A 26,671-nucleotide genomic window follows, 5' to 3' on the forward strand; every position below is an offset into this window, starting at 1 on the left:
CTACCGTGGGAACTACCGGAGGAACTACCGGGGGAACTACAGAGCTAACAGAAGCAACCTTCGGTCAGACCGCACCGGCTACTGGGGGCTGGCTAACTATAGCGGCTAAAGATATCTCTGTGGTGCGGTGCCGTTCCTCTAACTCACTAAGCCTCGCCTCCAGCGCAGTAAATAAACTACATTTAATACAGGTACCATTATCATTAAAGGAGGCAGAGGAATAACTGAACATCTGACACACTGAGCAGGACAGAGGAGAGGGAGAGGGAGAAGCCATAGCTAACTGCTAATGCTAATGAAGCTAGCGTGTATGAAAAACTTTGAAAGTAGTGAAAAGTCGCTAAAAGAAGGAGAAACTCTGAGTGTTTAGGTAGAACTAGTCTACGTTTAAATGTTAAGCGGGAAAATAACCGCTGTAACGAGTAAAACAGATTTATATTTAGCGTTCACTGACAGAGCTACAGCACCAAACAGTGTACACAGAGCAGGAAGTGAACCGGGAAGGAGTCTGTACGCTTACCGTAGCATGACAAACACAATTTTTGGTATTTGAGCTACAGGCACCAGTCTACACATGTCCTGTGAATTTCATATTCATAACTATTACTGTCTCTGCACAGTGATTTACCCTGCCACCAGAGCGCCACCTAGTGGCGTGATTTTTTTTCCTTTTTAGGGGACCCTCAGGGAGCCATGGGCAAGCATCGTACCAAGTTTCATTTTAATCACACTTACCGATGCAGAGATATAAACTTCTTCATTTTAAAGAGCGCCACCTTGTGGTGATGACCTGAAATTGTGCACGATACATAATGAAGACATGAGGAACTATTGACCCAAGGTTGGTGTAAATCGGACATAACATACCCCACTTCCTTTTTTGACAAAAAATCAATAGGAAGTGCTAATTTTATAACTTCCTTATTTTTTTGAAATATCAAAATACTTTAAATTACTTTTTTTGCCAGGACGGATAGATGGATCACGAAAATGTGGTTTTTGGACATTTTGCGCTCTAGCGGGAAAAAAATCTAGGTGGAAGTGGGCGTGGCCTATATAGGGAGATTGAGCTCCATTCACCGAACGCGTGGATATAAGGTTTTTGAATGTGAGACAAACGATGCGGGAGTTATTAGCCTAAACATACTTTTCTTAATAGTAGCGCCACCTAGTGGTCTACCCCAAAGCGACGCATAGCATTTGTGACCGGCTCCATCATTTTGAGTCATTTTGACCCAGAAACACATTTTGAGTTTTCTTCATGGCTGTAAAGAGGAAAGTCTCAGCTTCATGGCGATACCAAAATTATTTTTCTACTCCAAAATTGTATGAGACACGCTCTTCCAAAGGTCGACTGTCACCAAACCTTGTTTTTGAGAAAAAGGGTTTTAAAGATAGCAATCAACATTCTGCCATATTCCAAATGAATTGAAAGACATTTATAAACAGTTTATATTCAAATAAATAAGCTTTAAATTCAAAATGCTTTACATAATTATAATCAGAGACATTGTTGCTACCATCGGGTCAGCCACGAGTGGAATATCTTCCTCCTCGCCTCCGTCACGGTCCCTAATAAACCAGTAAATGACTACAATAATCTTACTACAATGTCCCAAATATATTAGTCAAATATAACTTGGACTTTATTGAATAACTTTTTCTTCCTCACAGAAATATGAGTGAAAGTGAATTTGCTCTGGTTGTTTTATTTGTGACGTGATCTCAGAGCAGTGTGATGGATCATATTTCCCTTTAACATGAGACACAGCAGTCAGCTGACAGCTCTAGCTCTACCCCTTAATGACATCAGCTGACACCACCGAGGAAACAGGTTGTACCTGTTCAGTTCTCACTGAGGAGAGACACACAGACGGACAGACGGTAAGATTTACCTTCGTTACAAAGCTGTGACTTTAACTGAGGGAGGACAGTTACAGGACGGAGGACTGAAGTACTCTAAAGTACTTCAGAGTACTTCAAAGTACTTCAACCTGCTGCAGACTGAAAAAACTCAGACTCAAAGTGAAAGTAACAGAGGTAACATTTCACAGCAGGGCGGGGAAACACACCTGAGTTAATGTTTAACTTGTTGTCTGCTGTTTCCAGCTGCACTCAGACAAAATGGCTTCCAGACCAGAGGAGGATTTCTGCTGTCCGATCTGTTGTGAGGTCTTTAGAGATCCTGTTGTTCTGTCATGCAGCCACAGCTTCTGTAAAGACTGTCAGAAGAGCTGGTGGGCGGAGAAGAAAACACATGAGTGTCCAGTTTGTAAGAGAAGATCTTCAAAGGAACACCCACCTATAAACCGGGCTTTAAAGAACCTGTGTGAGAGTTTCTTACAGGAAAGAGATCAGAGATCTTCAGAGGCTCTCTGCAGTCTGCACTCTGAGAAACTCAAACTCTTCTGTCTGGACCATCAGCAGTCAGTGTGTCTCGTCTGCAGAGATTCAGAAAAACACACCAACCACAGATTCAGACCCATCGATGAAGCTGCACGACAACACAAGAAGGAACTTCAGGAAACTCTGGAGCCCTTAAAGGAGAAGTTAAAGGTTTGTGAAGAAGTTAAAGTGAAGTTTGATCAAACAGCAGAACACATGAAGGTCCAGGCCCGACACACAGAGAGGCAGATTAAGGAGCAGTTTAAGAGGCTTCACCAGTTTCTAGAAGAGGAAGAGGAGGCCAGGCTGGCTGCACTGAGGGAGGAAGAGGGGCAGAAGAGTCAGATGATGAAGGAGAAGATGGAGGCTCTGAGCAGAGAGATAGCAGCTCTTTCAGACACAGTCAGAGCCACAGAGGAGGAGCTGAGAGCTGAAGACGTCTCATTCCTGAACAACTACAAGGCTGCAGTGGAAAGAGTCCAGCAGCGCCCCCTGCTGGAGGATCCACAGCTGCCCTCAGGAGCTCTGATAGACAAGGCCAAACACCTGGGCAACCTGACCTTCAACATCTGGAACAAGATGAAGGACATGGTCTCCTACACTCCTGTGATTCTGGATCCAAACACTGCTGATCCAAACATCATCCTGTCTAAAGATCTGACCAGTGTGAAACTAATAAGAGAGAAACAGCAGCTTCCTGATAATCCAGAGAGGTTTAATTACCAATGCTCTGTTCTGGGCTCTGAGGGCTTTAACTCAGGGACTCACAGCTGGGATGTCGAGGTTGGAAACAGTACATTCTGGTTTCTGGGTGTCTTTGCAGAGTCTGTCCAGAGGAAGGGAGAGATACAGTCTGGATTATGGGTAATATGGTTCAATGAAGGTGAATACTATGCATTGTCACCATCAGCTCCGGAAAGTGGTCTCCTATTTCAGAAGAAGCTCCAGAGGATCAGAGTGAATCTGGACTGGAACAGAGGAAAGCTGTCGTTCTCTGATCCTGATACTAACACACACATACACACCTTCACACACACTTTCACTGAGAAGATGTTTCCATACATTAACACTGTGGATAAAGTGAAGATATTACCAGTGAAGGTCAGTGTGACAGTGGAACAGAGCAGTTAGAGATAAAGAGGTTGATTATATTCATGATGTATATTTCTTAAAGAGAAAAGTCTCTGAATTGAAGCTGTTAAACTGAACCTGCTCCTCCTGCTGTCTCATTATTCCAACACTGCAAAAACAGACAAATATTCTTAAATATGATCCAAGTTTCCTCAATTATTGAAGATTATTCAAATGAGATTAATAATGTGTAACAAAAAAACAAACTAATCATTCTTATTTTTATAATTTTTTATTAAAACAATGGAAAACTAAACAGCTGCTTCATTTCCAACACTGGGACCAGAGGACTTTCTCTTAAAGTGAGAAGTTGTGTGAGTGCTCTTACTCTGAAAATAAGGACAATAATCTGGTTCCTCTACCGGAATATTATGCAACCATTGTTGTTACTGGTTAATAACTTATTAAGACACAGTTAGATATATTTTCTTAAAACTAGATTCTAATGCAGAACATCCTTGAAAAGATCAGTTTTATTCATAGACAATTAATAAAACAACTTTCTTAGAAACAAGACTTTTATTTTCTTCAGATTAATTATATTAAGTGCACAATATGTTTATTTATTGTTTTTATTTTATTTTTGTTGTCATTTAGCTTGAAAACCTGCTTTTTGTTTCTGTTGTCGACCTTTTTCAGATATAAAATGATTTCACTCAGTTTCTGATCTTTATGTTTGGTTCTCTTTTATCACACTGTGTCATTTAAATTGTCATTTTTTTTATTATTTTGACTTGTGTGTGTGTGTGTGTGTGTGTGTGTGTGTGTGTGTGTGTGTGTGTGTGTGTGTGTGTGTGTGTGTGTGTGTGTGTGTGTGTGGAAACGTGAAGACCAGCAACCACTTTGTGGAAGCTGATGGAGGCAAATCATAAAAATAATCATCACTAACTCCATGTTTGAGCAGCCAAGTTTCCAAATGGTTTAATTCCACATATGAAATGTTCACAATATGTAAAAATATATGATCCAAAATATATGAACAATGTTCTATTTGCTGTAATGAAGTGGAGATGATTCAGTCTGTAACAGTGTTTTCATTCAGTTTCCATCAGTTGAATTCTGCTGTTAGTCATTCAGTCAGAGGAAAAGTTCTTCTATTTAAGGTGGATGTCTCATGTTTAAGGTGGACGTCTCAGTTTGGGTTCAGACTGTATGTAATGTTGCTGATTTCAGAACATTAACTAACATTAATGCTGAATGCACAATTACTCCTGTTCATTTCATCAACATAATAAAATAATGTCTTTACTTTGTTGTCATATTTCTTTGTACATTAATTCCTGATAATGGACCCCTCGTCGGGAATTTTCCTTTAATTAAACGTACAATATGTTATTTCTGCCACTAGGGGGTCTCTCACTTCAAAACAATAACAACAGAGGAAGTTTGGTGAAGTACGTGGGATGATGGGAGTTGTTGTCTTCACCACTATTACCATCATTACATTGAGCATATAGAACAAAGCTCTAGAGTTTATACACAGTTTAATGCAGAAATGTTACAGATTATAGATTTAAGTTCAGGTTTGAGTTTGTTCTTTTCATGCCACTTTCTGTTTCTGCTGCTCTACATTTATTCCGACAGCTTTAGTTATTTTTCAAATCAAGATTTTTGCTCATAAACATATCAAGGGTTTACAGGATCTGAGTACTTCCTCCACCACTGGCTTCATATTCAGCTCTTTGCATGAGACTGATGTAAATCTATTCTCACCTACACACAGTTTTGTCTTGTGAAATGATAAATGGCTGCCGTCTGAATAAAGTAATTTATGTCTCTGGTTCTTGAATGTGAAAGTTCATCCAGAGGAACTGCCAATGTCACAATTTCAGTTTTGATAATTAAATTCAGCCACGAGACTTAATGTTGTTTTAATTCACATATCATTTTATAATTCACAACTTAATAACTTGAGACTTAATTAAATGTTCTTGTGTCTTTATGGGAACTTTTCTGTGTACAATGAGCTGAGCTTGAAGCTGAAGCTCAGTCTCCTCATTAATGAAACTTCATCCTAAAACTTTGCGTACTCACATAGAATCTACTGACGCATGAAAATATAAACTGTGCTGCGCTCAACTGTACGCAGTCTTTTCGTTATAGAAACCCACCTGTGGTGAAATGTGTGCATGTGTCGTCCTCCCAGTGTCTTCACACTATCATCTATAACTGGTCAAAAAGATGAATCTGGCAACAGTGACTGACTTTATAATACTTATTGTTCAGAGTTTCTTTTATTTGTGTTTGTATGTGTGAGCACAGTGTCAGACATGTGTTTGACTCATACTAACATTTCTGATGCACTGCTGCTCATTATTTTTTTTTTTTAAATGATTTAAAACAAACAAAAAACAATCACAGAAATACGAGTGAAAGTGAATTTGCTCTGGTTGTTTTCTTTGTGATGTGATCTCAGAGCAGTGTGATGGATCATATTTCCCTTTAAAATGAGAAACAGCAGTAAGCTGACAAAGCTCCGCCCCTGAATGACATCATCTGACACCACAGGTTGTTCCTGTTCAGTTCTCACTGAGGAGAGACACACAGACGGACACACAGACGGTAAGATTTACCTTTATTACAAACCTGTGACTTTAACTGAGGGAGGACACGTACAGGAGGGAGGACTGAAGTATACTGAAGTACAGTGAAGTATAATGAAATATACTGAAGTACTCTGAAGTACACCAAAGTACTTCAACTTGCTGCTGACTGAGAAAAACCCACAGACACAAAGTGAAAGTAACTGAGGCAACTTCTCACAGCCTGACATAATGTTTTAACTTTTAATCTGCTGTTTCCAGCTGCACTCTGAGACAAAATGGCTTCCAGATCAGAGAAGGATTTCTGCTGTCCGGTCTGTTGTGATGTCTTTAGAGATCCTGTTGTTCTGTCATGCAGCCACAGCTTCTGTAGAGACTGTCTGAAGAGCTGGTGGACAGAGAAAATTACACGTGAGTGTCCAGTTTGTAAGAGAAGATCCTCGAGGCAGGAACCACCTATAAACTTGGCTTTAAAAAACCTGTGTGAGAGTTTCTTACAGGAGAGATATCAGAGATCTTCAGAGGCTCTCTGCAGTCTGCACTCTGAGAAACTCAAACTCTTCTGTCTGGACCATCAGCAGCCAGTGTGTCACATCTGCAGAGATTCAGAAAAACACACCAACCACAGATTTAGACCCATCGATGAAGCTGCACGACAACACAAGAAGGAACTTCAGGAATCTCTGGAGCCCTTAAAGGAGAAGTTAAAGGTTTCTGAAGGAGTTAAAGTGAAGTTTGATCAAACAGCAGAACACATAAAGATCCAGGCCCGACGCACAGAGAGGCTGATTAAGGAGAGGTTTAAGAAGCTTCACCAGTTTCTACAAGACAAAGAGGAGGCCAGGCTGGCTGCACTGAGGGAGGAAGAGGAGCAGAAGAGTCAGATGATGAAGGAGAAGATGGAGGCTCTGTGCAGAGAGATAGCAGCTCTTTCAGACACAGTCAGAGCCACAGAGGAGGAGCTGAGAGCTGAAGATGTCTCATTCCTGAACAACTACAAGGCTGCAGTGGAAAGAGTCCAGCAGCGCCCCCTGCTGGAGGATCCACAGCTGCCCTCAGGAGCTCTGATAGACGAGGCCAAACACCTGGGCAACCTGACCTTCAACATCTGGAACAAGATGAAGGACATGGTCTCCTACAGTCTTGTAAATCTTGATCCAAACACTGCTGGTCCAAACCTCATCCTGTCTGAAGATCTGACCAGTGTGAGACGAGGAGGCGGGAAACAGCAGCTTCCTGACAATCCAGAGAGGTTTGATGAATACTGCTCTGTTCTGGGCTCCGAGGGCTTTAACTCAGGGACTCACAGCTGGAATGTCGAGGTTGGAGACAATACAGACTGGGAACTGGGTGTGTTAGCAGAGTCTGTCCAGAGGAAGGGAGTCACACTCTCTGGACTATGGGTAATACAGTTCTATAAAGGTGAATACTCAGTAGAGTCACCATCAGCTCCACTCACTGTTCTCAGAGTTCAGAAGAAGGTCCCGAGGATCAGAGTGAATCTGGACTGGAACAGAGGAAAGCTGTCGTTCTCTGATCCTGAAACTAACACACACATACACACCTTCACACACACTTTCACTGAGAGGATGTTTCCGTACATTTTCACTGGGGATAAAGTCCCACTGAAGATATTACCAGCGAAGTCATGATGTTTATTTCTTAAAGACAAAAGTATCTGAATTGAAGCTGTTAAACTGAAACTGCTCCTCAGCAGGCAAGAGGCAAGATTGTGGCTGACCCCTCCCACCCCGGCCACAAACTCTTTGGCAGGATGCTACAGTCCATCAGGACCAAAACCTCTCTCCACAAATACAGTTTCTTCCCGTCTGCAGCTGGCCTCATCAACAAGGCCCGGACCCCCCACTGTCACTGACTCTTATACCCACCCTGTATATATGCATTACATTAATGCACTCCCGTCTTCTGTACAGTTTTCCTATCTTTTCTTATCTTTCTTATCTTTATTTATCTATATTTTTTTTTTAAAAAGTACTTTATTCTTGTGTGATTTTTGTGTGATTTATATATTTATCTTTTTATTTTTTGTGTGATTGTATATTTTAAACACCATTGCACCAAGACAAATTTCCTCGTATGTGTAAAAATCTACCTGGCAATAAATCTCATTCTGATTCTGATTCTGATTCTGATTTCCAACACTGGGACCAGACGACTTTCTCTTAAAGTTGTGCAAGTGCTCTTACTCTGAAAATAAGGACAATAATCTGGTTCCTCTGCTGGGATATTATGCAACCGTTGTTGTTACTGGTTAAATCGAGCTCAATATTAGCTGGAATATCTTATTAAGACACATATATTTTTATATTTTAAAATATAATTTTTCTTTATAGACAAAAAATAAATCTAATTTCCCAGAAACTTTTTTACTTTCTTCACAATAATAATTTTCAGTGTACAATGTTTATTTTTGTTTCTGTTGTCGACCTTTTTCAGATATAAAATGATTTAACTCAGTTTCTGATCTTTATGTTTGGTTCTCTTTTTATTGACACTGTGTCATTTTAAATTGTCATTTTTTTATTATCTTGACTTGTGTGTGTGGAGCCGTAAAGACCAGCAACCACTCTGTGGAAGCTGATGGATCCAAATCATAAAAATAATCATCACTAACTGCATGTTTGAGCAGCCAAGTTTCAAAATGGTTTAATTCCACATATCAAATGTTCACAATATGTAAAATATATGTTTAAATGATCCAAAATATATGAACAATGTTCTATTTGCTGTAATGAAGTGGAGATGATTCAGTCTGTAACAGTGTTTTCATTCAGTTTCCATCAGTTGAATTCTGCTGTTAGTTGGTGGACGTCTCAGTTTGGGTTCAGACTGTGTGTAATGTTGCTGATTTCAGAACATTAACTAACATTAATGCTGAATGTACAATAACTCCTGTTTTTCATCAACATAATAAAATATTGTCTTTACTTTGTTTGTTCTTCGTCCATTAATTCCTGATAGTGGACCCCTCGTCGGACATTATCCTTTAATTAAATGTACAATGTGTAATTCCTGCCACTAGGGGGTCTCTCACATCAAAACAATAACAACAGAGGAAGGTTGTGAAGTAGGGTGGGATGATGGGAGTTGTTGTCTTCACCACTATTACCATCATTACATTGAGCGTATAGAACAAAGCTCTAAAGTTTATACACAGTTTAATGCAGAATTGTTACAGATTTAAGTTCAGGTTTGAGTTTGTTCTTTTCATGCCACTTTCTGTTTCTGCTGCTCTACATTTACACCAGTGTGTGCTCCAGAAGAGACATGAGCTGGCTGTTGTAGTTTGCAGGGAGGAAACCATTTTGGATCGGTGAGTGACAGATCCAACATTTATTAGTATTTCACAATGTTATTGAGTGAAACAATGATTCGTGACAAGTTTTTATATTCCTTTCAAACTGTGGTGGAATGTAACCGAGTACATTTACTCAAGTACTGTAGGCTACCTACAATGTGTAATTTCTACCAACAGGGGGTCTCTCTCATCAGAACAATGACAAAAGAGGAACTTTGATGAAGTAATGAAGCAGCATGGGATCATGGTAGTTGTTTTTTTTCGTCACAGAAATATGAGTGAGAGTGAATTTGCTCTGGTTGTTTTATTTGTGACGTGATCTCAGAGCAGTGTGATGGATCATATTTCCCTTTAAAATGAGACACAGCAGTGAGCTGACAAAGCTCCGCCCCTTAATGACATCATCTTACACCAATCAGGAAACAGGTTGTTCCTGTTCAGTTCTCACTGAGGACAGACACACAGACGGACACACAGATGGTAAGATTTACCTTCATTACAAAGCTGTGACTTTAACTGAGGGAGGACAGTTACAGGACGGAGGACTGAAGTACTCTAAAGTACTTCAGAGTACTTTAAAGTACTTCAACCTGCTGCAGACTGAAAAAACTCTCAGAGACTCAAAGTGAAAGTAACACAGGTAACTTTTCACAGCACGACGGGTAAACACACTTGACTTCCTGTTTAACATACTGTCTGCTGTTTCAAGCTGCACTCAGAGACAAAATGGCTTCCAGACCAGAGGAGGATTTCTGCTGTCCGATCTGTTGTGACGTCTTTAGAGATCCTGTTGTTCTGTCATGCAGCCACAGCTTCTGTAAAGACTGTCAGAAGAGCTGGTGGAAGGAGAAAATAACACGTGAGTGTCCAGTTTGTAAGAGAAGATCTTCAAAGGAACACCCACCTATAAACCGGGCTTTAAAGAACCTGTGTGAGAGTTTCTTACAGGAAAGAGATCAGAGATCTTCAGAGGCTCTCTGCAGTCTGCACTCTGAGAAACTCAAACTCTTCTGTCTGGACCATCAGCAGCCAGTGTGTGTTGTCTGCAGAGATTCAGAAAAACACACCAACCACAGATTCAGACCCATCGATGAAGCTGCACGACAACAAAAGAAGGAACTTCAGGAAACTCTGGAGCCCTTAAAGGAGAAGTTAAAGGTTTGTGAAGAAGTTAAAGTGAAGTTTGATCAAACAGCAGAACACATGAAGGTCCAGACCCGACGCACAGAGAGGCAGATTAAGGAGCAGTTTAAGAAGCTTCACCAGTTTCTAGAAGAGGAAGAGGAGGCCAGGCTGGCTGCACTGAGGGAGGAAGAGGAGCAGAAGAGTCAGATGATGAAGGAGAAGATGGAGGCTCTGAGCAGAGAGATAGCAGCTCTTTCAGACACAGTCAGAGCCACAGAGGAGGAGCTGAGAGCTGAAGACGTCTCATTCCTGAACAACTACAAGGCTGCAGTGGAAAGAGTCCAGCAGCGCCCCCTGCTGGAGGATCCACAGCTGCCCTCAGGAGCTCTGATAGACAAGGCCAAACACCTGGGCAACCTGACCTTCAACATCTGGAACAAGATGAAGGACATGGTCTCCTACACTCCTGTGATTCTGGATCCAAACACTGCTGATCCAGACATCATCCTGTCTAAAGATCTGACCAGTGTGAAACTAGCAGGAGAGAAACAGCAGCTTCCTGATAATCCAGAGAGGTTTAATTACCACTGCTCTGTTCTGGGCTCTGAGGGCTTTAACTCAGGGACTCACAGCTGGGATGTCGAGGTTGGAGACAGTACATTCTGGTTTCTGGGTGTCTTTGCAGAGACTGTCCAGAGGAAGGGAGTCACACTCTCTGGATTATGGGTAATATGGTTCAATGAAGGTGAATACTATGCATTGTCACCATCAGCTCCGGAAAGTGGTCTCCTATTTCAGAAGAAGGTCCGGAGGATCAGAGTGAATCTGGACTGGAACAGAGGAAAGCTGTCGTTCTCTGATCCTGATACTAACACACACATACACACCTTCACACACACTTTCACTGAGAAGATGTTTCCATACATTAACACTGTGGATAAAGTGAACATATTACCAGTGAAGGTCAGTGTGACAATGGAACAGAGCAGTTAGAGATAAAGAGGTTGATTTTATTCATGATGTATATTTCTTAAAGAGAAAAGTCTCTGAATTGAAGCTGCTGCAAAAACAGACAAATATTCTTAAATATGATCCAAGTTTCCTCAATTATTGAAGATTATCAAATAAGATTAATAATGTGTAACAAAAAAACAAAACAGAAATATTCTTATTTTTATATTTTTTATTAAAACAATGAAAAACTAAACAGCTGCTTCATTTCCAACACTGGGACCAGACGACTTTATCTTAAAGTGAGAAGTTGTGTGAGTGCTCTTACTTACTTAAAATAAGGACCATAATCTGGTTCCTCTGCTGGGATATTATGCAACCGTTGTTGTTACTGGTTAAATCAACCTCAATATTAGCTGTAATAACTTATTAACAGACAGTTAGATATATTTTCTTAAAACCAGATTCTAATAAAGAACATGCTTGAAAGATTATTTTTCTTCATAGACAAAAAATAAGACACATTTCATAGAAACAAGACTTTTATTTTCTTGAGATTACTTATTTTCAGTGAACAATATGTTTATTTTTTAATGATTTCACTCAGTTTCTGATCTTTATGTTTGGTTCTCTTTTTATTGACACTGTGTCATTTTAAATTGTCATTTTTTTTATTATTTTGACCAAATCATAAAAATAATCATCACTAACTGCATGTTTGAGCAGCCAAGTTTCAAAATGGTTTAATTCCACATATCAAATGTTCACAATATGTAAAATATATGTTTAAATGATCCAAAATATATGAACAATGTTCTATTTGCTGTAATGAAGTGGAGATGATTCAGTCTGTAACAGTGTTTTCATTCAGTTTCCATCAGTTGAATTCTGCTGTTAGTCATTCAGTCAGAGGAGAAGTTCTTCTATTTAAGGTGGACGTCTCATGTTTAAGGTGGACGTCTCAGTTCGGGTTCAGACTGTATGTAATGTTGCTGATTTCAGAACACCAACTAACATTAATGCTGAATGTACAATAACTCCTGTTTTTCATCAACATGATAAAATAATGTCTTTACTTTGTTTGTTCTTCGTCCATTAATTCCTGATAGTGGACCCCTCGTCGGACATTATCCTTTAATTAAATGTACAATGTGTAATTCCTGCCACTAGGGGGTCTCTCACATCAAAACAATAACAACAGAGGAAGGTTGTGAAGTACGTGTGATGATGGGAGTTGTTGTCTTCACCACTATTACCATCATTACATTGAGCATATAGAACAAAGCTCTAGAGTTTATACACAGTTTAATGCAGAAATGTTACAGATTATAGATTTAAGTTCAGGTTTGAGTTTGTTCTTTTCATGCCACTTTCTGTTTCTGCTGCTCTACATTTATCCGACAGCTTCAGTCAGAGGAGAAGTCCTTCTGTTTAAGGTGGACGTCTCAAGTTTGGGTTCAGTAATGTTGCTGATTTCAGAACATGGTTTCCTGTTTTTCATCAACATAATAAAATATTGTCTTTACTTTGTTGTCATATTTCTTTGTCCATTAATTCCTGATAGTGGACCCCTCGTTGGGCATTTTCCTTTACTTAAACGTACAATATGTAATTTCTGCCACTAGGGGGTCTCTCACATCAAAACAATAATCTGACAAAGTCACAAGTTACAGGATAAATTTCATTTTAAGGGGATTTAATGTTGTTTTAAAGATATTTAGTCATTCTACTTCTACTCTGCTCCACCTCAGAGTGAAACATTGTACTTACTACTGTACTCCACTACATACATACGTAACAAACTCCAAAACATTTGAAAGGTTTATGAATTATATTGTTTTAAACAAATAAATACGGTAATTTTCTATAAGTAAAATACAGGCTTATTTTTTTGGCTTATTAATGTTACTACAAATACAGGTAAACACTGCTTTAACACAAATAATCAGGCATACAGCAGAGTGCTGTTATTATTTAACTTTTCTTATTTTAATCAGAATTTTAAAAGTTATAGTAATACAAGTTATCTGTTAAATTACAGTAATTATTGCTGTTTTCACTGATAAAAATTGTATTTGGACAGTTTACCAATGGTCCTTAATTCCATAATTACCCAAGATATCTGTCAATTAGCAAACAAGTTCATGTACAATTACACAACAGATACTTTTAGTTTTAATTGTCACTAATTTAACAGTTAAATCCATAAAATAAACAGTAAATGTGCCAAAACAAATATAGATTTTTCTTTTTATGTGAAAAAGGGAAATATTTTTTCAATAAGAAGTAATTGAATGATTATTAATAGATGTTCACATATTTTACATTAGACATGTAAAGTCAGAGGATATGTTTGTAGTTTAATTAATATTAAATATTCAATATTAATTATTAGCCGACGGCCCCGCCCACTTCCCCTCGCGCTCCCGGTGAGGAAGATGAGCGCGGGAGACCGGAGAGGAGATATCAGCTAAATCTTCTGTAATAAAACATGTGGAAACCTTTAAAACCACAGAGCTCATCTTTAAACCATGTTCCATAAGAACCAGAAGAACCATAAGAACCATAAGAACCAGGAGAACCAGAAGAACCATAAGAACCATAAGAACCAGGAGAACCAGAAGAACCATAAGAACCAGAAGAACCATAAGAACCAGAAGAACCAGAAGAACCAGGAGAACCAGAAGAACCAGAAGAACCATAAGAACCAGAAGAACCAGAAGAACCAGGAGAACCAGAAGAACCAGAAGAACCAGAAGAACCAGGAGACAACCCAATCCTTCATCAGCACTCAGACAGGTAAGGGACGCTAGCTAGCTAACGTTAGCCTCCGTTACACAACCCTTCAGAAATATTTTTACCCGCCGCTCAGAGACAATTATCGGATATTAACTGTACATATTAACTAACTGTTACATTTACTGTATGTTTCAGCTGTTTGCCACATAGCTAGGTGAGCTGGCTACCTAATTAGCGTGAGGGATACCGACGTGTGTCTGCGCGGCCGCCATATTGGTGAGGTCAACAGCGTTACAAAACTCACCTTAATCTCACTGAATTCTCCACCGATTCTCATTAAATGTGGTTTGTTATAAAGGTGAGAAAGTGAACATGATATTAATTCAGTCACTTGGGGATCTTATCAACTCTGCAACAGCCAACAGTCTTTATTATTATTATTATTATTATTATTATTATTGCAAAACATGAATTTAAGCATTGTAACATCTAAGAAAAGTACAATTAAAACTGAGCAAGTAGTATTCAGATAACAATTTACAAATGTGAGACAACAACAAAATAAGAAAAATAAATAACCAAATAAAATGTAATCTGTCTTTGGTCCAACCAAACAATAAAACGGACAGATATTAAATAGAGTCTGAGCTTTCTGAGATTTAATCCATCCCAGTGAAGTAAAGTAAGGCAAGGGGTGTTTTTCTTTTAAGATAACATCAAATGTTCCTGTGTTTCTATTTCTATTTTACAAAATACACATTCATTACAATCAAAGTTGAATCCAAGTCGTACAAATTCACTTTTTTATTGTTTTAAAATGTATGTTTTTCACTTTAGGTGGTTCAGGGAAACTGATAGATCCAGATCTAATTCTCTTAGAGGCCACAGTGGGAAGGGAAAACATTACTTGGTGAGAGAATATCTTAAGAGTTATCACATTGGCGATCTGAAAATGGACAATCTTCAATAGACAATGTAAAAACAACAATACTTGGATACTTACAATATTTAGAACAGGCACTGAAAATCACTTTGTCCAAAACACAGAATCAATATAATTAATTCATGTCTACTACAGTGATTGAGCTGGTCCATAAAGTATCAACACAAATTACTGTAACAGGAAAATATTGTGTGGAAAAATAATTAACTTGTTGAGTTAAATTTATCCTGTAGACACAATTCACAAAAACAAGCAATCAGGAGGCTTTATCACAATAAAATATTAATATAAATATACATTTTTCAATAAACTGACAAAAGCTAAAGTTCTAAATCATTTAGATTATTATTATTATTATTATTATTATTATTATTATTATTATTATTATTATTATCATTATTATTATTCCTGCATGTGGAAGGTTATTCAGAAGGTTAGCATAGAGTTTATTAGATCTGTCCCCAGCGACTGAATTTAACATGTATAAAAGCATATATTGTCAGATGTATACAGTGTTTTTGAGTTGTTGTCCCCACATTTCACACTGATTCTGCTTTTTATAATGTTAAAACACTTTTTATATAACTTATGACTTAGCCTTTACCTGCTGTTCTTGTATCTGTTCAATTCTTGCAGTTGTGGACTTTCCGGCCGGAGTGAACGATGAGCTGAGAAGCTTGAAGCTGAAGCTCAGGTGAGATCTCCTGGACTCAACCCTGACATCATGTCTAACTTTCGGCCCATCTCCAATCTTCCTTTTCTGTCCAAAATACTGGAACGTATTGTCGCCACACAACTCAAAACCCACCTCTGCTCAAATGAACTGTTCGAACCATTTCAATCCGGTTTTCGCTCCCAACACAGCACCGAAACAGCCCTCCTGAAAGTCACCAACGACATCCTCCTCTCCGCTGACTCCGGCCACCTCACCATCCTTATCCTCCTGGACCTCACTGCAGCCTTTGACACCATCAACCATACCATTCTCCTCTCCCGTCTTGAGTCCTCTCTCAGCATCACTGGCACTGCACTTTCCTGGCTAAAATCTTACCTCACAGACCGACAACAATTCATCCATGTCAACAACTGCACCTCCTCCACTGCTCCCCTGTCCCAAGGCGTCCCCCAGGGTTCGGTGCTTGGTCCTCTCCTCTACATACTCTACCTGCTCCCCATTGGCAACATCATTCGCCACCATGGTCTCCACTTCCACTGTTATGCCGATGACGTCCAGCTTTATATCTCCACCAAATCCATCACCCCGGCCACTCACTCGACTCTCTCCAACTGCCTCACCGACATCAAATCCTGGATGCATTCCAACTTTCTCAAACTCAACTGTGACAAATCAGACCTTATCATTATCGGCCCCAAATCCCTCACCAAAACCACAGACAGTTTCCACCTCACCATTGACAACTCCACCCTGTCTCCATCCCCCCACAGTCGCAACCTCGGAGTCATCTTTGACAATAACCTCTCCTTTGAACATCACATAAACCTAATCACGAGAACTGCCTTCTTTCATCTCAAGAACATTGCCCGTCTTCGCCCATCACTCTCCTCCTCTGCTGCTGAAACCCTCATCCACGCCTTCATCACCTCCAGAATCGACTACTGCAACAGCATCCTCTATGGCACACCATCCAAAACTCTAAATAAGCTACAATACATCCAAAACTCCGCTGCACGTCTGCTCACCCACACCCGCACCCGTGATCACATCACTCCCGTCCTCCAGACCCTCCACTGGCTCCCAGTTCCACAGCGCATTCAGTTCAAAATCCTCCTCCTTACACACAAAGCCCTCCATAACCAGGCTCCTTCCTACCTCACTGACCTGCTCCATCGCCACAATCCATCCCGCAGCCTCCGCTCATCTGAAGCAAACCTCCTGACTCCTCCACCCCGGACCAAGCACCGAACCTGGGGCGACAGAGCGTTCTCTGTAGCTGCCCCCTCCCTCTGGAACTCTCTCCCCAAACCCATCCGTGACTGTACCGACCTTCCAACATTCAAATCACTGACAAAAACTCACCTTTTTAAAATTGCTTTTAATGTTTAGCTAAGTCTGATGTGTTTTTAATGTTTTACTATTTGATGTTGTTTGGCTGCTTTTATGTTTATTCTATTTTTTATTTTTTTTTTATGTAAAGTGTCTTTGAGTATTTAGAAAAGCGCTTATAAATAAAATGTATTATTATTATTATTATTATCTCTGGGTTGTGATTGAAAAGTCTACTGTGTGTACCATTGTGGGCTGACAGGAGTCCAGAATATGTCCTGAATGTACTGTAAAACGACCAGCAGAGGGCAGACGCCTGCAAGACTTCAGTAGTAATGTCAGTCCCTGATATCAAAACAGACAAACAGCAGGTACAAAAATCTTAAACTTACAAGTTTATGATTTGTTTTTTGGGCAGTGATTCCCAACCTTACGGGACCCTTTTTGCTATCATTAATTATATTTTATGGATATTTCACATTATATTTAACGTCTAACAATAACAGCAGAGAACAACTGACCAACAGTGAACACAATAACTGCAGGATTTGGATTTTCAGTAGATTATTTCCTGTGAATATTGATCAAAGGTGAGTTTTACTGATATTTTTAGTAACCTTTAATACAATTATCTGTCTGCATTATGTGTTTTCTTTGTTTTTAACACTGATACATACTTAATAGGCTTTCTCCTCCCTGACTCTTGACGAGGCTGTTTTATCAGAGAACGAAGGCTCTGTGAATATAGCTTGTGTTCAGGTTCTTCAAAGTTTACATCTCAAATAAAAGTCTAAACTTTAAAAATAACAATTTCATTTAGTTTTCTGCACAGAAATGAAGAGATATCAACCTACTGTGTATATTTTTAAATTGCCATACACTCGTTGAAATCAAGAATGCCTCACGACCTCCCGTTATGCTTTGTCGACCCTCTAGAGTCCCATTTTCCTGGGAGTTACTTTCATTGTGGTGAGTAAAATAAGGCTTACGTTTATATCAGGATGCGTAAGAGTTATATTACAGCACTGGAAACCAACTATTTCACCACCTTCCCAAAACTCACAAAGAGAGCGCCGACATTGTTCCACAGCAGCCACACTGACGAGGCTGAAGACATTTTTGTTTACCGACTCCATAAGCGCAGACATCGCTAATTTACATGTTTTATCCACTAAATACCCTGGTTGAAGCAGTATCTGTAAGTATTTATTCATTCAGCTATGTATGTTTTGTGAATGCTGTTTTCTGTGGTGTATTGAGCAGTTTTTAATGAATAACTTAGAAACTGCACTAGCAATACTGAGTTAGTCAAGCTAGGTTGAAATATTGTTGTTACTGTTCGTTGTTTGTCTAGTTTTAGCTAAATATCAGATTTCACTTGATTTACTTGTTTTCTTTTTGGGAATTTATTAAGTATTCAAATTATTTCAGCTAACAAGTTTTTATTTTTTTAATATTTTTTTGGGGGGGCTTTTATTGTCTTTATTATAGTGACAGCTGAAGACAGACAGGAAAGAGGACTAATAAACGTGTGTCGAAGTGGATTTCGTGAAGGAAGATCTCGTTAGATGCGTTAGTGAAGGTTAATAATGAGGCATTTAGTATGAAAGAGCTAATGTTGTTGTGTATTTTAATATTGAGAAAGCTTATGATTCAATGTGGAGAGAAGGACTATTGGTTAAAATGCATAAAATGGGTATTGGAGGAAGATTATACAACTGGGTTTTAGACTTCCTGGCTAATCTGACATTTTGTGTTAAAGTTGGAGTTACTGTTTCAGATGATTTTGATATTGTTAATGGTATTCCTTAAGGTAGTCCTATCAGTCCTATACTGTTTAATGTCATGATGAATTATATTTGTATTAATATTGGTAGAGATATTGGGTCATCACTTTATGCAGATGATAGGACAATATGGAAAAGAAGGAAAAATATTAGACATGTGAATAATAGAATTGCTATATTTAAGGTGGAAAAATGGTCATATGACTGGGGATTTAAGAGGTCAGTTTCAAAGTCATGTTACTTGATGTTTGTCACCAGGAGAAAAAATATAATGTGGATCTTAAATTATATGGTCAGAGTATGGAAAGGGTATGGTAAGAGTTCAAATATTTAGGATTATGGTTTGATGAGAAATGTTTATGGAGAAATCATGTTAAAAAAGTTGAAACAAAATGTACAAAACTTAACAGCTCCTGGTTATGAATGGGGATATTAATACGATCATGTATTGATCATGAGTGTATGGTATATGGAGCTGCAGCCAAGAGTGTTTTGAAAAAACTAGACAGAATACAGTTCAGAGCTCTAAGACTCAGTATTGGTGCAATCAAACCAACTTCTACTAATGCATTACTGCTGGAAGCTGAGGAACTACCATTATTGGGTTAAGTTAAAGGGATCTGTAGAGGAACAACTTGCAGCAGAGGTGCTGTGCGATTGTTGGGAATATTCAAAACAAAGAAAATGTAATGGATTTGGTTGGAACATTAATACAGTTGTAGAACACTATGGGTTAAATGGACCAAATACTGTGTGGGGTAATGTTCCTCGATAGACATTCAAAGTACTAAAAGTGAACTTAAAACTTGTGTAGCAGAAAAGAGAATGGGTTGAAAATAAGATGGATATTAGATATCTGGTGCAAGATGATGTAAATAGTAATTATTACAATTACTTGACAATATTTATTGATTGATCCAAAGATCCAGTAAGTGGACAGGTAGGAATCGGGGTATACATACCTGAGTTTGATATAGTAATAAGCAAAAGACTTAATGATAGATTATCTGTATTTACAGCAGGAATAACTGCAATCATTTTAGGTCTACAATTGTTAGAAGATGTAAGGCCGAAGAGAGTTGTCATTTGCTCAGACTGCAGCTTTTAATAGTTTGAAATCAAAGGAAACAATAAGAGCTGATTTATTGATGGAAATTGATAGGATCATGTTCATGATCAAAGAGGTGGAATTGATGTACCGTTTTGTTGGGTTCCTGCTCATGTTGGTGTGGAGGGCAATGAGAAAGCAGAAGAGATTGCCAAGAGATCATTGAAATGAAATGATGATGAACAAATGACGGTTCAATTTGGAAAAGGCGAAGTCACATCATTAATGAGGAATACAGTGACAGATTTTTGTCAGATGAAGTGGGACACATCTAGCAAAGGGTGGCACTATTACAGCATTCAGAAATCAGTCCCAGTGAAGGTTTAGAAAGGGAAGTGTAGAAGAAAAGAAGTGGTTTGGTCAAGATTAAGACTCGGACATACTGGATTTAAATCGACTCTTTACTTAATATCAAAATGTATTTCAGATAAATGTGATGTTTGTGATGTTGAGCATGTCATTATGAGGTGTTCCAAATATATTGCAGAGCGGTGTATTTTGCATGATAGGATTTATAAGTTAGGTTGGGCGTGGAGTGTAGAAGGGATTCTTGAGATGAGCGGAAAAATAAGGGAATGTAGTAAGGCTCTCTTTAATTTCCTTAAAGATACAGGATTAGATTGTAAAATATATCTTATTATTTTTGGGATTATTTATTTATTTATATATTTAGTTTGTTTTGTTAGTTGTTTATTTTATTTACTTGTATATAATTTATTTATTTTTATTTAATAGAATGTAAGCTGAAGTATGTAAAACCCTGATGGTACACACTCCGATATAGTAGGTGGCGGTATGCACCTTTACAAGTTGGTTCCAGAAGCTGGCAAAACTCCACCCCTAAATGACATTACCGGATACCAACAAGGAAACATGTTGTTCATGTTCATTCCTCACTGAGGAGAGACACACAGACGGAGAGAGAGACGGTAAGATTTACCTTCATTACAAAGCTGTGACTTCAACTGAGGGAGGACAGTTACAGGACGGAGTACTGAAGTACTCTCAGTACTTCAACCTGCTGCTGACTGAAAAAAACACTGAGACTCAAAGTGAAAATAATTGATGCAACTTTTCACACGTGGCGGGGAAACACACCTGAGATCATGTTTTAACTTGTTATCAGTGTAAGGGAAACCGACAAAGAGAAATTAGTCTTTGTATATTTATTAAGCTTTTGCGCAAAAGGATCGAAACCAACAAAGTGACAGTCAGCGACTGCCGAAAAATCGATGCTGTGTGCATCGTCACCAGGGTTTTTATATGCATAAGAACAAAGAGTCAGTAGTTACATTTAATGAAAGGATAGACATCAATGATTAACAAAAGGCATTTGCAAATGAAGGCACGCTCTTGTCTCAGACCAAAATTGAAAAAGGTTTGATGTGCAGGCTAGGCTATATTTCAACCTTACATTATTTAGCACATAAATGTGGTCATTGTATTAAGAAAGTCAGTTCATTTATAGTATCAGGAGTTCGAGTAGGGTTCAGCGGAAATGGAGCTAGTCATGCTTTCTACAAAACAGTATAACACAGAGAATCACACTTAATACAAAGGTTATTCACTAAATGATAATTTTTTTCCCTCTACAATCTGCTGTTTCCAGGTTACAAAATGGCTTCCAGATCAGAGGAGGATTTCTGCTGTCCGGTCTGTTGTGACGTCTTTAGAGATCCTGTTGTTCTGTCATGCAGCCACAGCTTCTGTAAAGACTGTCTGAAGAGCTGGTGGACAGAGAAAATAACACGCGACTGTCCAGTTTGTAAGAGAAGATCTTCAAGGAAGGAACCACCTATAAATCTGGCTTTAAAGAACCTGTGTGAGAGTTTCTTACAGGAGAGAGATCAGAGATCTTCAGAGGCTCTCTGCAGTCTGCACTCTGAGAAACTCAAACTCTTCTGTCTGGACCATCAGCAGCCAGTGTGTCTCGTCTGCAGAGATTCAGAAAAACACACCAACCACAGATTCAGACCCATCGATGAAGCTGCATGGCATCACAAGAATAAACTTCAGGAATCTCTGGAGCCCTTAAAGGAGAAGTTAAAGGTTTCTGAAGGAGTTAAAGTGAAGTTTGATCAAACAGCAGAACACATGAAGGTCCAGGCCCGACACACAGAGAGGCAGATTAAGGAGCAGTTTAAGAAGCTTCACCAGTTTCTAGAAGAGGAAGAGGAGGCCAGGCTGGCTGCACTGAGGGCAGAAGAGAAGCAGAAGAGTCGGATGATGAAGGAGAAGATGGAGGCTCTGAGCAGAGAGATAGCAGCCCTTTCAGACACAGTCAGAGCCACAGAGGAGGAGCTAAGAGGTGAAGACGTTTCATTCCTGAACAACTACAAGGCTGCAGTGGAAAGAGTCCAGCAGCGCCCCCTGCTGGAGGATCCACAGCTGCCCTCAGGAGCTCTGATAGACAAGGCCAAACACCTGGGCAACCTGACCTTCAACATCTGGAACAAGATGAAGGACATGGTCTCTTACACTCCTGTGATTCTGGACCCAAACACTGCTCGTCCAGAAGTTATCCTGTCTGAAGATCTGACAAATGTGAGACGAGGAGGAAAGAAACAGGAGCTACCTGATAATCCAGAGAGGTTTGATTTGTTCTGGTCTATTCTGGGTTCTGAGGGCTTTAACTCAGGGACTCACAGCTGGGATGTTGAGGTTGGAGACAGTACAGTCTGGTTTCTGGGTAATATGGTTTGATGAAGGTAAATACTCAGCAGTGTCCCCACCAGCTCCATCCACTGTTCTCAGAGTTCAGAAGAAGGTCCAGAGGATCAGAGTGCATCTGGACTGGAACAGAGGAAAGCTGTCGTTCTCTGATCCTGATACTAACACACACATACACACCTTCACACACACTTTCACTGAGAAGATGTTTCCGTACATTTTCACTGGGGATAAACTCCCACTGAACATATTACCAGTGAAGGTCAGTGTGAAAGTGGAACAGAGAAGTTAGATGGGTAGATAAAGAGGATGATTATATTCATGATGTTTATTTCTTAAAGTGAAAAGTCTCTGAATTGAAGCTGTTAAACTGAACCTGCTCCTCCTGCTGTCTCATTATTCCAACACTGCAAAAACAGACAAATATTCTTAAATATAATCCAAGTTTCCTCAGTTATTTAAGAAATAAGATTAATAATTTGTAACAAAAAACAAAAGAGAAGCATTCTTATTTTTATATTTTTTTATTAAAACAATGAAAAACTAAAGAGCTTTTTTGTTGTCATTTAGTTTTAAAACCTGCTTTTTGTTTCTGTTGTCGACCTTTTTCAGATATAAAATGATTTCACTCAGTTTCTGATCTTTATGTTTGGTTCTCTTTTTATTGACACTGTGTCATTTTAACTTATTCATTTTTTATTAGTTTGATTTGTGTGTGGGTGGAGCCGTGAAGACCAGCAACCACTTTTTGGAAGCTGATGGGTCCAAATCATAAAAATATCACTAACTGCATGTTTGAGCAGCAAAGTTTCCAAATGGTTTTATTCCACATATGAAATGTTCACAATATGTAAAATATATGTTTAAATGATCTAAAATATATGAACAATGTTCTATTTGCTGTAATGAAGTGGAGATGATTCAGTCTGTAACAGTGTTTTCATTCAGTTTCCATCAGTTGAATTCTGCTGTTAGTCATTCAGTCAGAGGAGAAGTCCTATTTAAGGTGGATGTCTCAGTTTGGGTTCAGACTGTATGTAATGTTGCTGGTTTCAGAACATTAACTAACATTAATGCTGAATGTACAATTACTCCTTTTTTTCATCAACATAATAAAATATTGTCTTAACTTTGTTGTCATTTTTCTTTGTTCATTAATTCCTGATAATGGACCCCTCGTCGGGCATTATCCCTTAATAAACGTACATTGTGTAATATCTGCTACTAGGGGGTCTCTCAAATCAAAACAATTATCTGGCAAAGTCACAAGTTACAGGGTAAGTTTCAGTTTTTGGGGATTTAATGTTGTTTTAATGTTAGTATTTAGATATTTTTAGATATTTAGTCATTCTACTCCTACTCTGCTCCACCTCAGAGGGAAAAATTGTACTTACTACTGTCCTCCACTACATACATACTTAACAAACTCCAAAACATAATGAAAGGTTTATTAATTATATTTTGTTAAACGTATTGCATCCACTTGAAAATGTATTTTTTGGTTTGTTTTTCAAAGTAATTTTTTCTGATTTTCTGAATTTATTTTTTTCTGTTTTTCTAAATAATCTTTTTTCTGAGTTTAGAGAGCATTTGAAACTAGACGCATTCATTCCTTTATTGAGAGCTTGATTTAACGGAAACAAACATGACCAGCTTGTTTAGTTCAATCAAGTTTTACTTTGATCTGGGTTTTATTTTTATTGCAAAACATGAATTTAAGCACTGTAGCATCTACGAAAAAGTACAATTAAAACTGAGCAAGTAGTATTCAGATAACAATTTACAAATGTAAGACCAACAAAATAAGAAAAATAAATAACCAAATAAAATGTCATCTTCTGTCTGCGGTCCAACCAAATAACAAAACGGACAGATATTTAAATAGTCTGAGCTTTCTTAGCTTTAATCCATCTCAATGAACCCAAGTAAAGCGAGGGGTGGTTTTCTTTTAAGATAACATCAAATGTTCCTATGTTTCTATTTCTGTTTTACAAAATACACATTCATTACAATCAAAGTTGAATCCAAGTCATACAAATTAAATTTTTTATTGTTTTAAAATGTATGATTTTAGCTTTAGCTGGTACAGGAAAACTTATAGATCCAGATCTAATTCTCTTAGAGGCCACAGTGGTAAGGGAAAACATTACTTGGTCAGAGAATATCTTTAGAGTTATCACATTGGTGATCTGAAAATGGACAACCTTCAATAGACAATGTAAAAACAACAAAGAGTCACCGCTTGGGAAAATGCTGCGGGAATTCATTTGGATGTACAAACTGACAAAATATTTAGAACAGGCACTGAAAAAAAAAAAGTCAAACCATCACATTGTCCAAAACACAGAATAAATATAATGAATTCATGTCTACTACAGCGATTGAGCTGGTCCATAAAGTATCACTGTTACATGTTACTGTAACAAGAAAAAATAATTAACCTGTTGACTTATATTAATCCTGTAGTCCATCTCACAAAAACAAGCAACCAGGAGGCTTTATAACAATAAAATATAAATATAATTAAAGCTGCAAACAGCGTTGGGCGGGACCTCGCACTCCACGCAACTAGTAGGAGTTTGTTGAACTACTACGCAAAAAAACATTGGAAATCACTGTGAAATGGCGGAAAGGACATCAATGCTTGACATACGATACAACCTGGCCAAATTTGACAGCACGCCACGGACATGCCCTTTAATGTACGTGCACAAATAGCACAACTTTTGATCAGCAACATACTTTGACTGTAATGACCAATTTTGAAGCAGATCAGATGAATTCCCTAGGAGGAGGAGTTCAAATACAACACGAAAAATCACAGAAAATGACAAAAAAAGTCAAAAGGGCTGACTTTGATGCCACGCCACAGACACGCCCTTTAACGTACATGCACAAATAGCACAACTTTTAATTAGCAACATTTTCTATCTGTACTGACCAGTTTTGAAGTAGATCCGATGAACTCCCTAGGAGGAGTTCGTTCAAATACAACGCAAAAAATGGCTGAAAAAGGCTGCAGAATTCAACATGGCCAACTTTGACGGCACGCCACGGACACACCCTTCAACGTACATGCACAAATAGCACAACTTTTAATCAGCAAAATTTTTTGACTGTACTCACAAATTTTGAAGCAGATCCGGTAAATTCCCTAGGAGTTCGTTCAAATACAACGTGAAAAGTGAAAATCAAAATCAAAATGGCCGACTTCCCGTGGGGTTCGGGGTATGTGTCCAAGAGGCTTTTTGTACGTCTCGGCACGTTACACGTGCCTACTGAGTTTCGTGCATATCGGTGAAACGTGGCGCTGGGGCTGCTTTTTTTTTTATCCTGTAGGGGGTGCTACAAACACGATTATGGGTCTGTGACCTACAGGCACCAGTCTACACGTGCCCTGTGAATTTCATATTCATAACTATTACAGTCTCCACACAGTGATTTACCCTGCCACCAGAGCGCCACCCAGTGGCGTGATTTTTCCTTTTTAGGTGAGCCTCAGGGAGCCATCGGCAAGCATCCTACCAAGTTTCATTTAAATCACATGTGCCGTTGCAGAGATATAAACTTCTTTTTTTTAAAGAGCGCCACCTAGTGGTGATGGCCTGAAATTGTGCACGTTGCCTAAAGAAGACATGAGGAAGTATGGACCCAAGCTTGGTGTCAATCGGACATACCAATGTGGAGAAATGGTCCACTTTCTTTTTTGACGAAAAATCTTCAGGAAGTGTTAATTTTATAGCGTGCTTATTTTTTTAAATTTCAAAAATGTTCAAATTACTTTTTTTGCCAGGGCGGTCCTCAGGTGCTAGGTGAAAAATTCCGTGCGAATTGGACATAGCGTGTAGGAGAAACACGAAAAAAGTAGTTTAAGGACATTTCGCGCTCTAACGGAAAAAAATTCTAGGCGGAAGTGGGCGGGGCCTATATGGGGAGATTCAGTTCCATTCACCGAACGCGTGGAT

General features: G+C 38.8%; 2 protein-coding genes and 1 pseudogene across 5 annotated transcripts; all 3 read left to right on the forward strand.

Annotated features, from left to right (window-relative positions):
* Nucleotides 1–1,817: 1,817 nt before the first annotated feature.
* On the forward strand, nucleotides 1,818–23,835 carry LOC127349751 (nuclear factor 7, ovary-like). Of its 3 annotated transcripts, none has more exons than XM_051375632.1 (3): nucleotides 1,818–1,884; nucleotides 2,110–3,526; nucleotides 23,015–23,835. In XM_051375632.1, the coding sequence occupies exon 2, from the start codon at nucleotides 2,125–2,127 to the stop codon at nucleotides 3,514–3,516; it is 1,392 nt and encodes a 463-aa protein (XP_051231592.1). In that variant the 5' UTR covers nucleotides 1,818–1,884; nucleotides 2,110–2,124; the 3' UTR covers nucleotides 3,517–3,526; nucleotides 23,015–23,835. The 3 variants fall into 3 exon arrangements, with proteins under 3 accessions (XP_051231592.1, XP_051231591.1, XP_051231590.1); XM_051375631.1 differs by lacking the exon at nucleotides 23,015–23,835 and adding an exon at nucleotides 11,507–12,979; XM_051375630.1 differs by lacking the exon at nucleotides 23,015–23,835 and having other exon boundaries at nucleotides 2,110–4,764.
* On the forward strand, nucleotides 6,020–12,979 carry LOC127349748 (nuclear factor 7, brain-like). 2 transcript variants are annotated; one of them, XM_051375628.1, is made up of 3 exons: nucleotides 6,020–6,078; nucleotides 6,321–7,144; nucleotides 10,912–12,979. In XM_051375628.1, exons 2-3 carry the CDS (start codon nucleotides 6,338–6,340, stop codon nucleotides 11,494–11,496), a joined length of 1,392 nt encoding a protein of 463 aa, XP_051231588.1. In that variant the 5' UTR covers nucleotides 6,020–6,078; nucleotides 6,321–6,337; the 3' UTR covers nucleotides 11,497–12,979. The 2 variants fall into 2 exon arrangements, with proteins under 2 accessions (XP_051231588.1, XP_051231587.1); XM_051375627.1 differs by lacking the exons at nucleotides 6,020–6,078; nucleotides 6,321–7,144 and adding an exon at nucleotides 9,759–9,858 and having other exon boundaries at nucleotides 10,088–12,979.
* Nucleotides 20,887–23,008, forward strand: LOC127349753 (E3 ubiquitin-protein ligase TRIM35-like; annotated as a pseudogene).
* Nucleotides 23,836–26,671: the final 2,836 nt, after the last annotated feature.

The sequence above is a fragment of the Dicentrarchus labrax genome, unplaced genomic scaffold (genome assembly GCF_905237075.1).
Source record: "Dicentrarchus labrax unplaced genomic scaffold, dlabrax2021, whole genome shotgun sequence".
Taxonomy (NCBI): Eukaryota; Metazoa; Chordata; class Actinopteri; family Moronidae; genus Dicentrarchus; species Dicentrarchus labrax.

Coding starts and splice junctions, on each gene's coding strand:
- LOC127349751 (XM_051375632.1), top strand. CDS start 2,125: ATGGCTTCCAGACCAGAGGAGGATTTCTGCTGTCCGATCTGTTGTGAG.
- LOC127349748 (XM_051375627.1), top strand. CDS start 9,774: ATGACATCATCTTACACCAATCAGGAAACAGGTTGTTCCTGTTCAGTT. Junction 9,859..10,087: donor CACAGACGGACACACAGATG/GTAAGATTTACC, acceptor TGCTGTTTCAAG/CTGCACTCAGAGACAAAATG.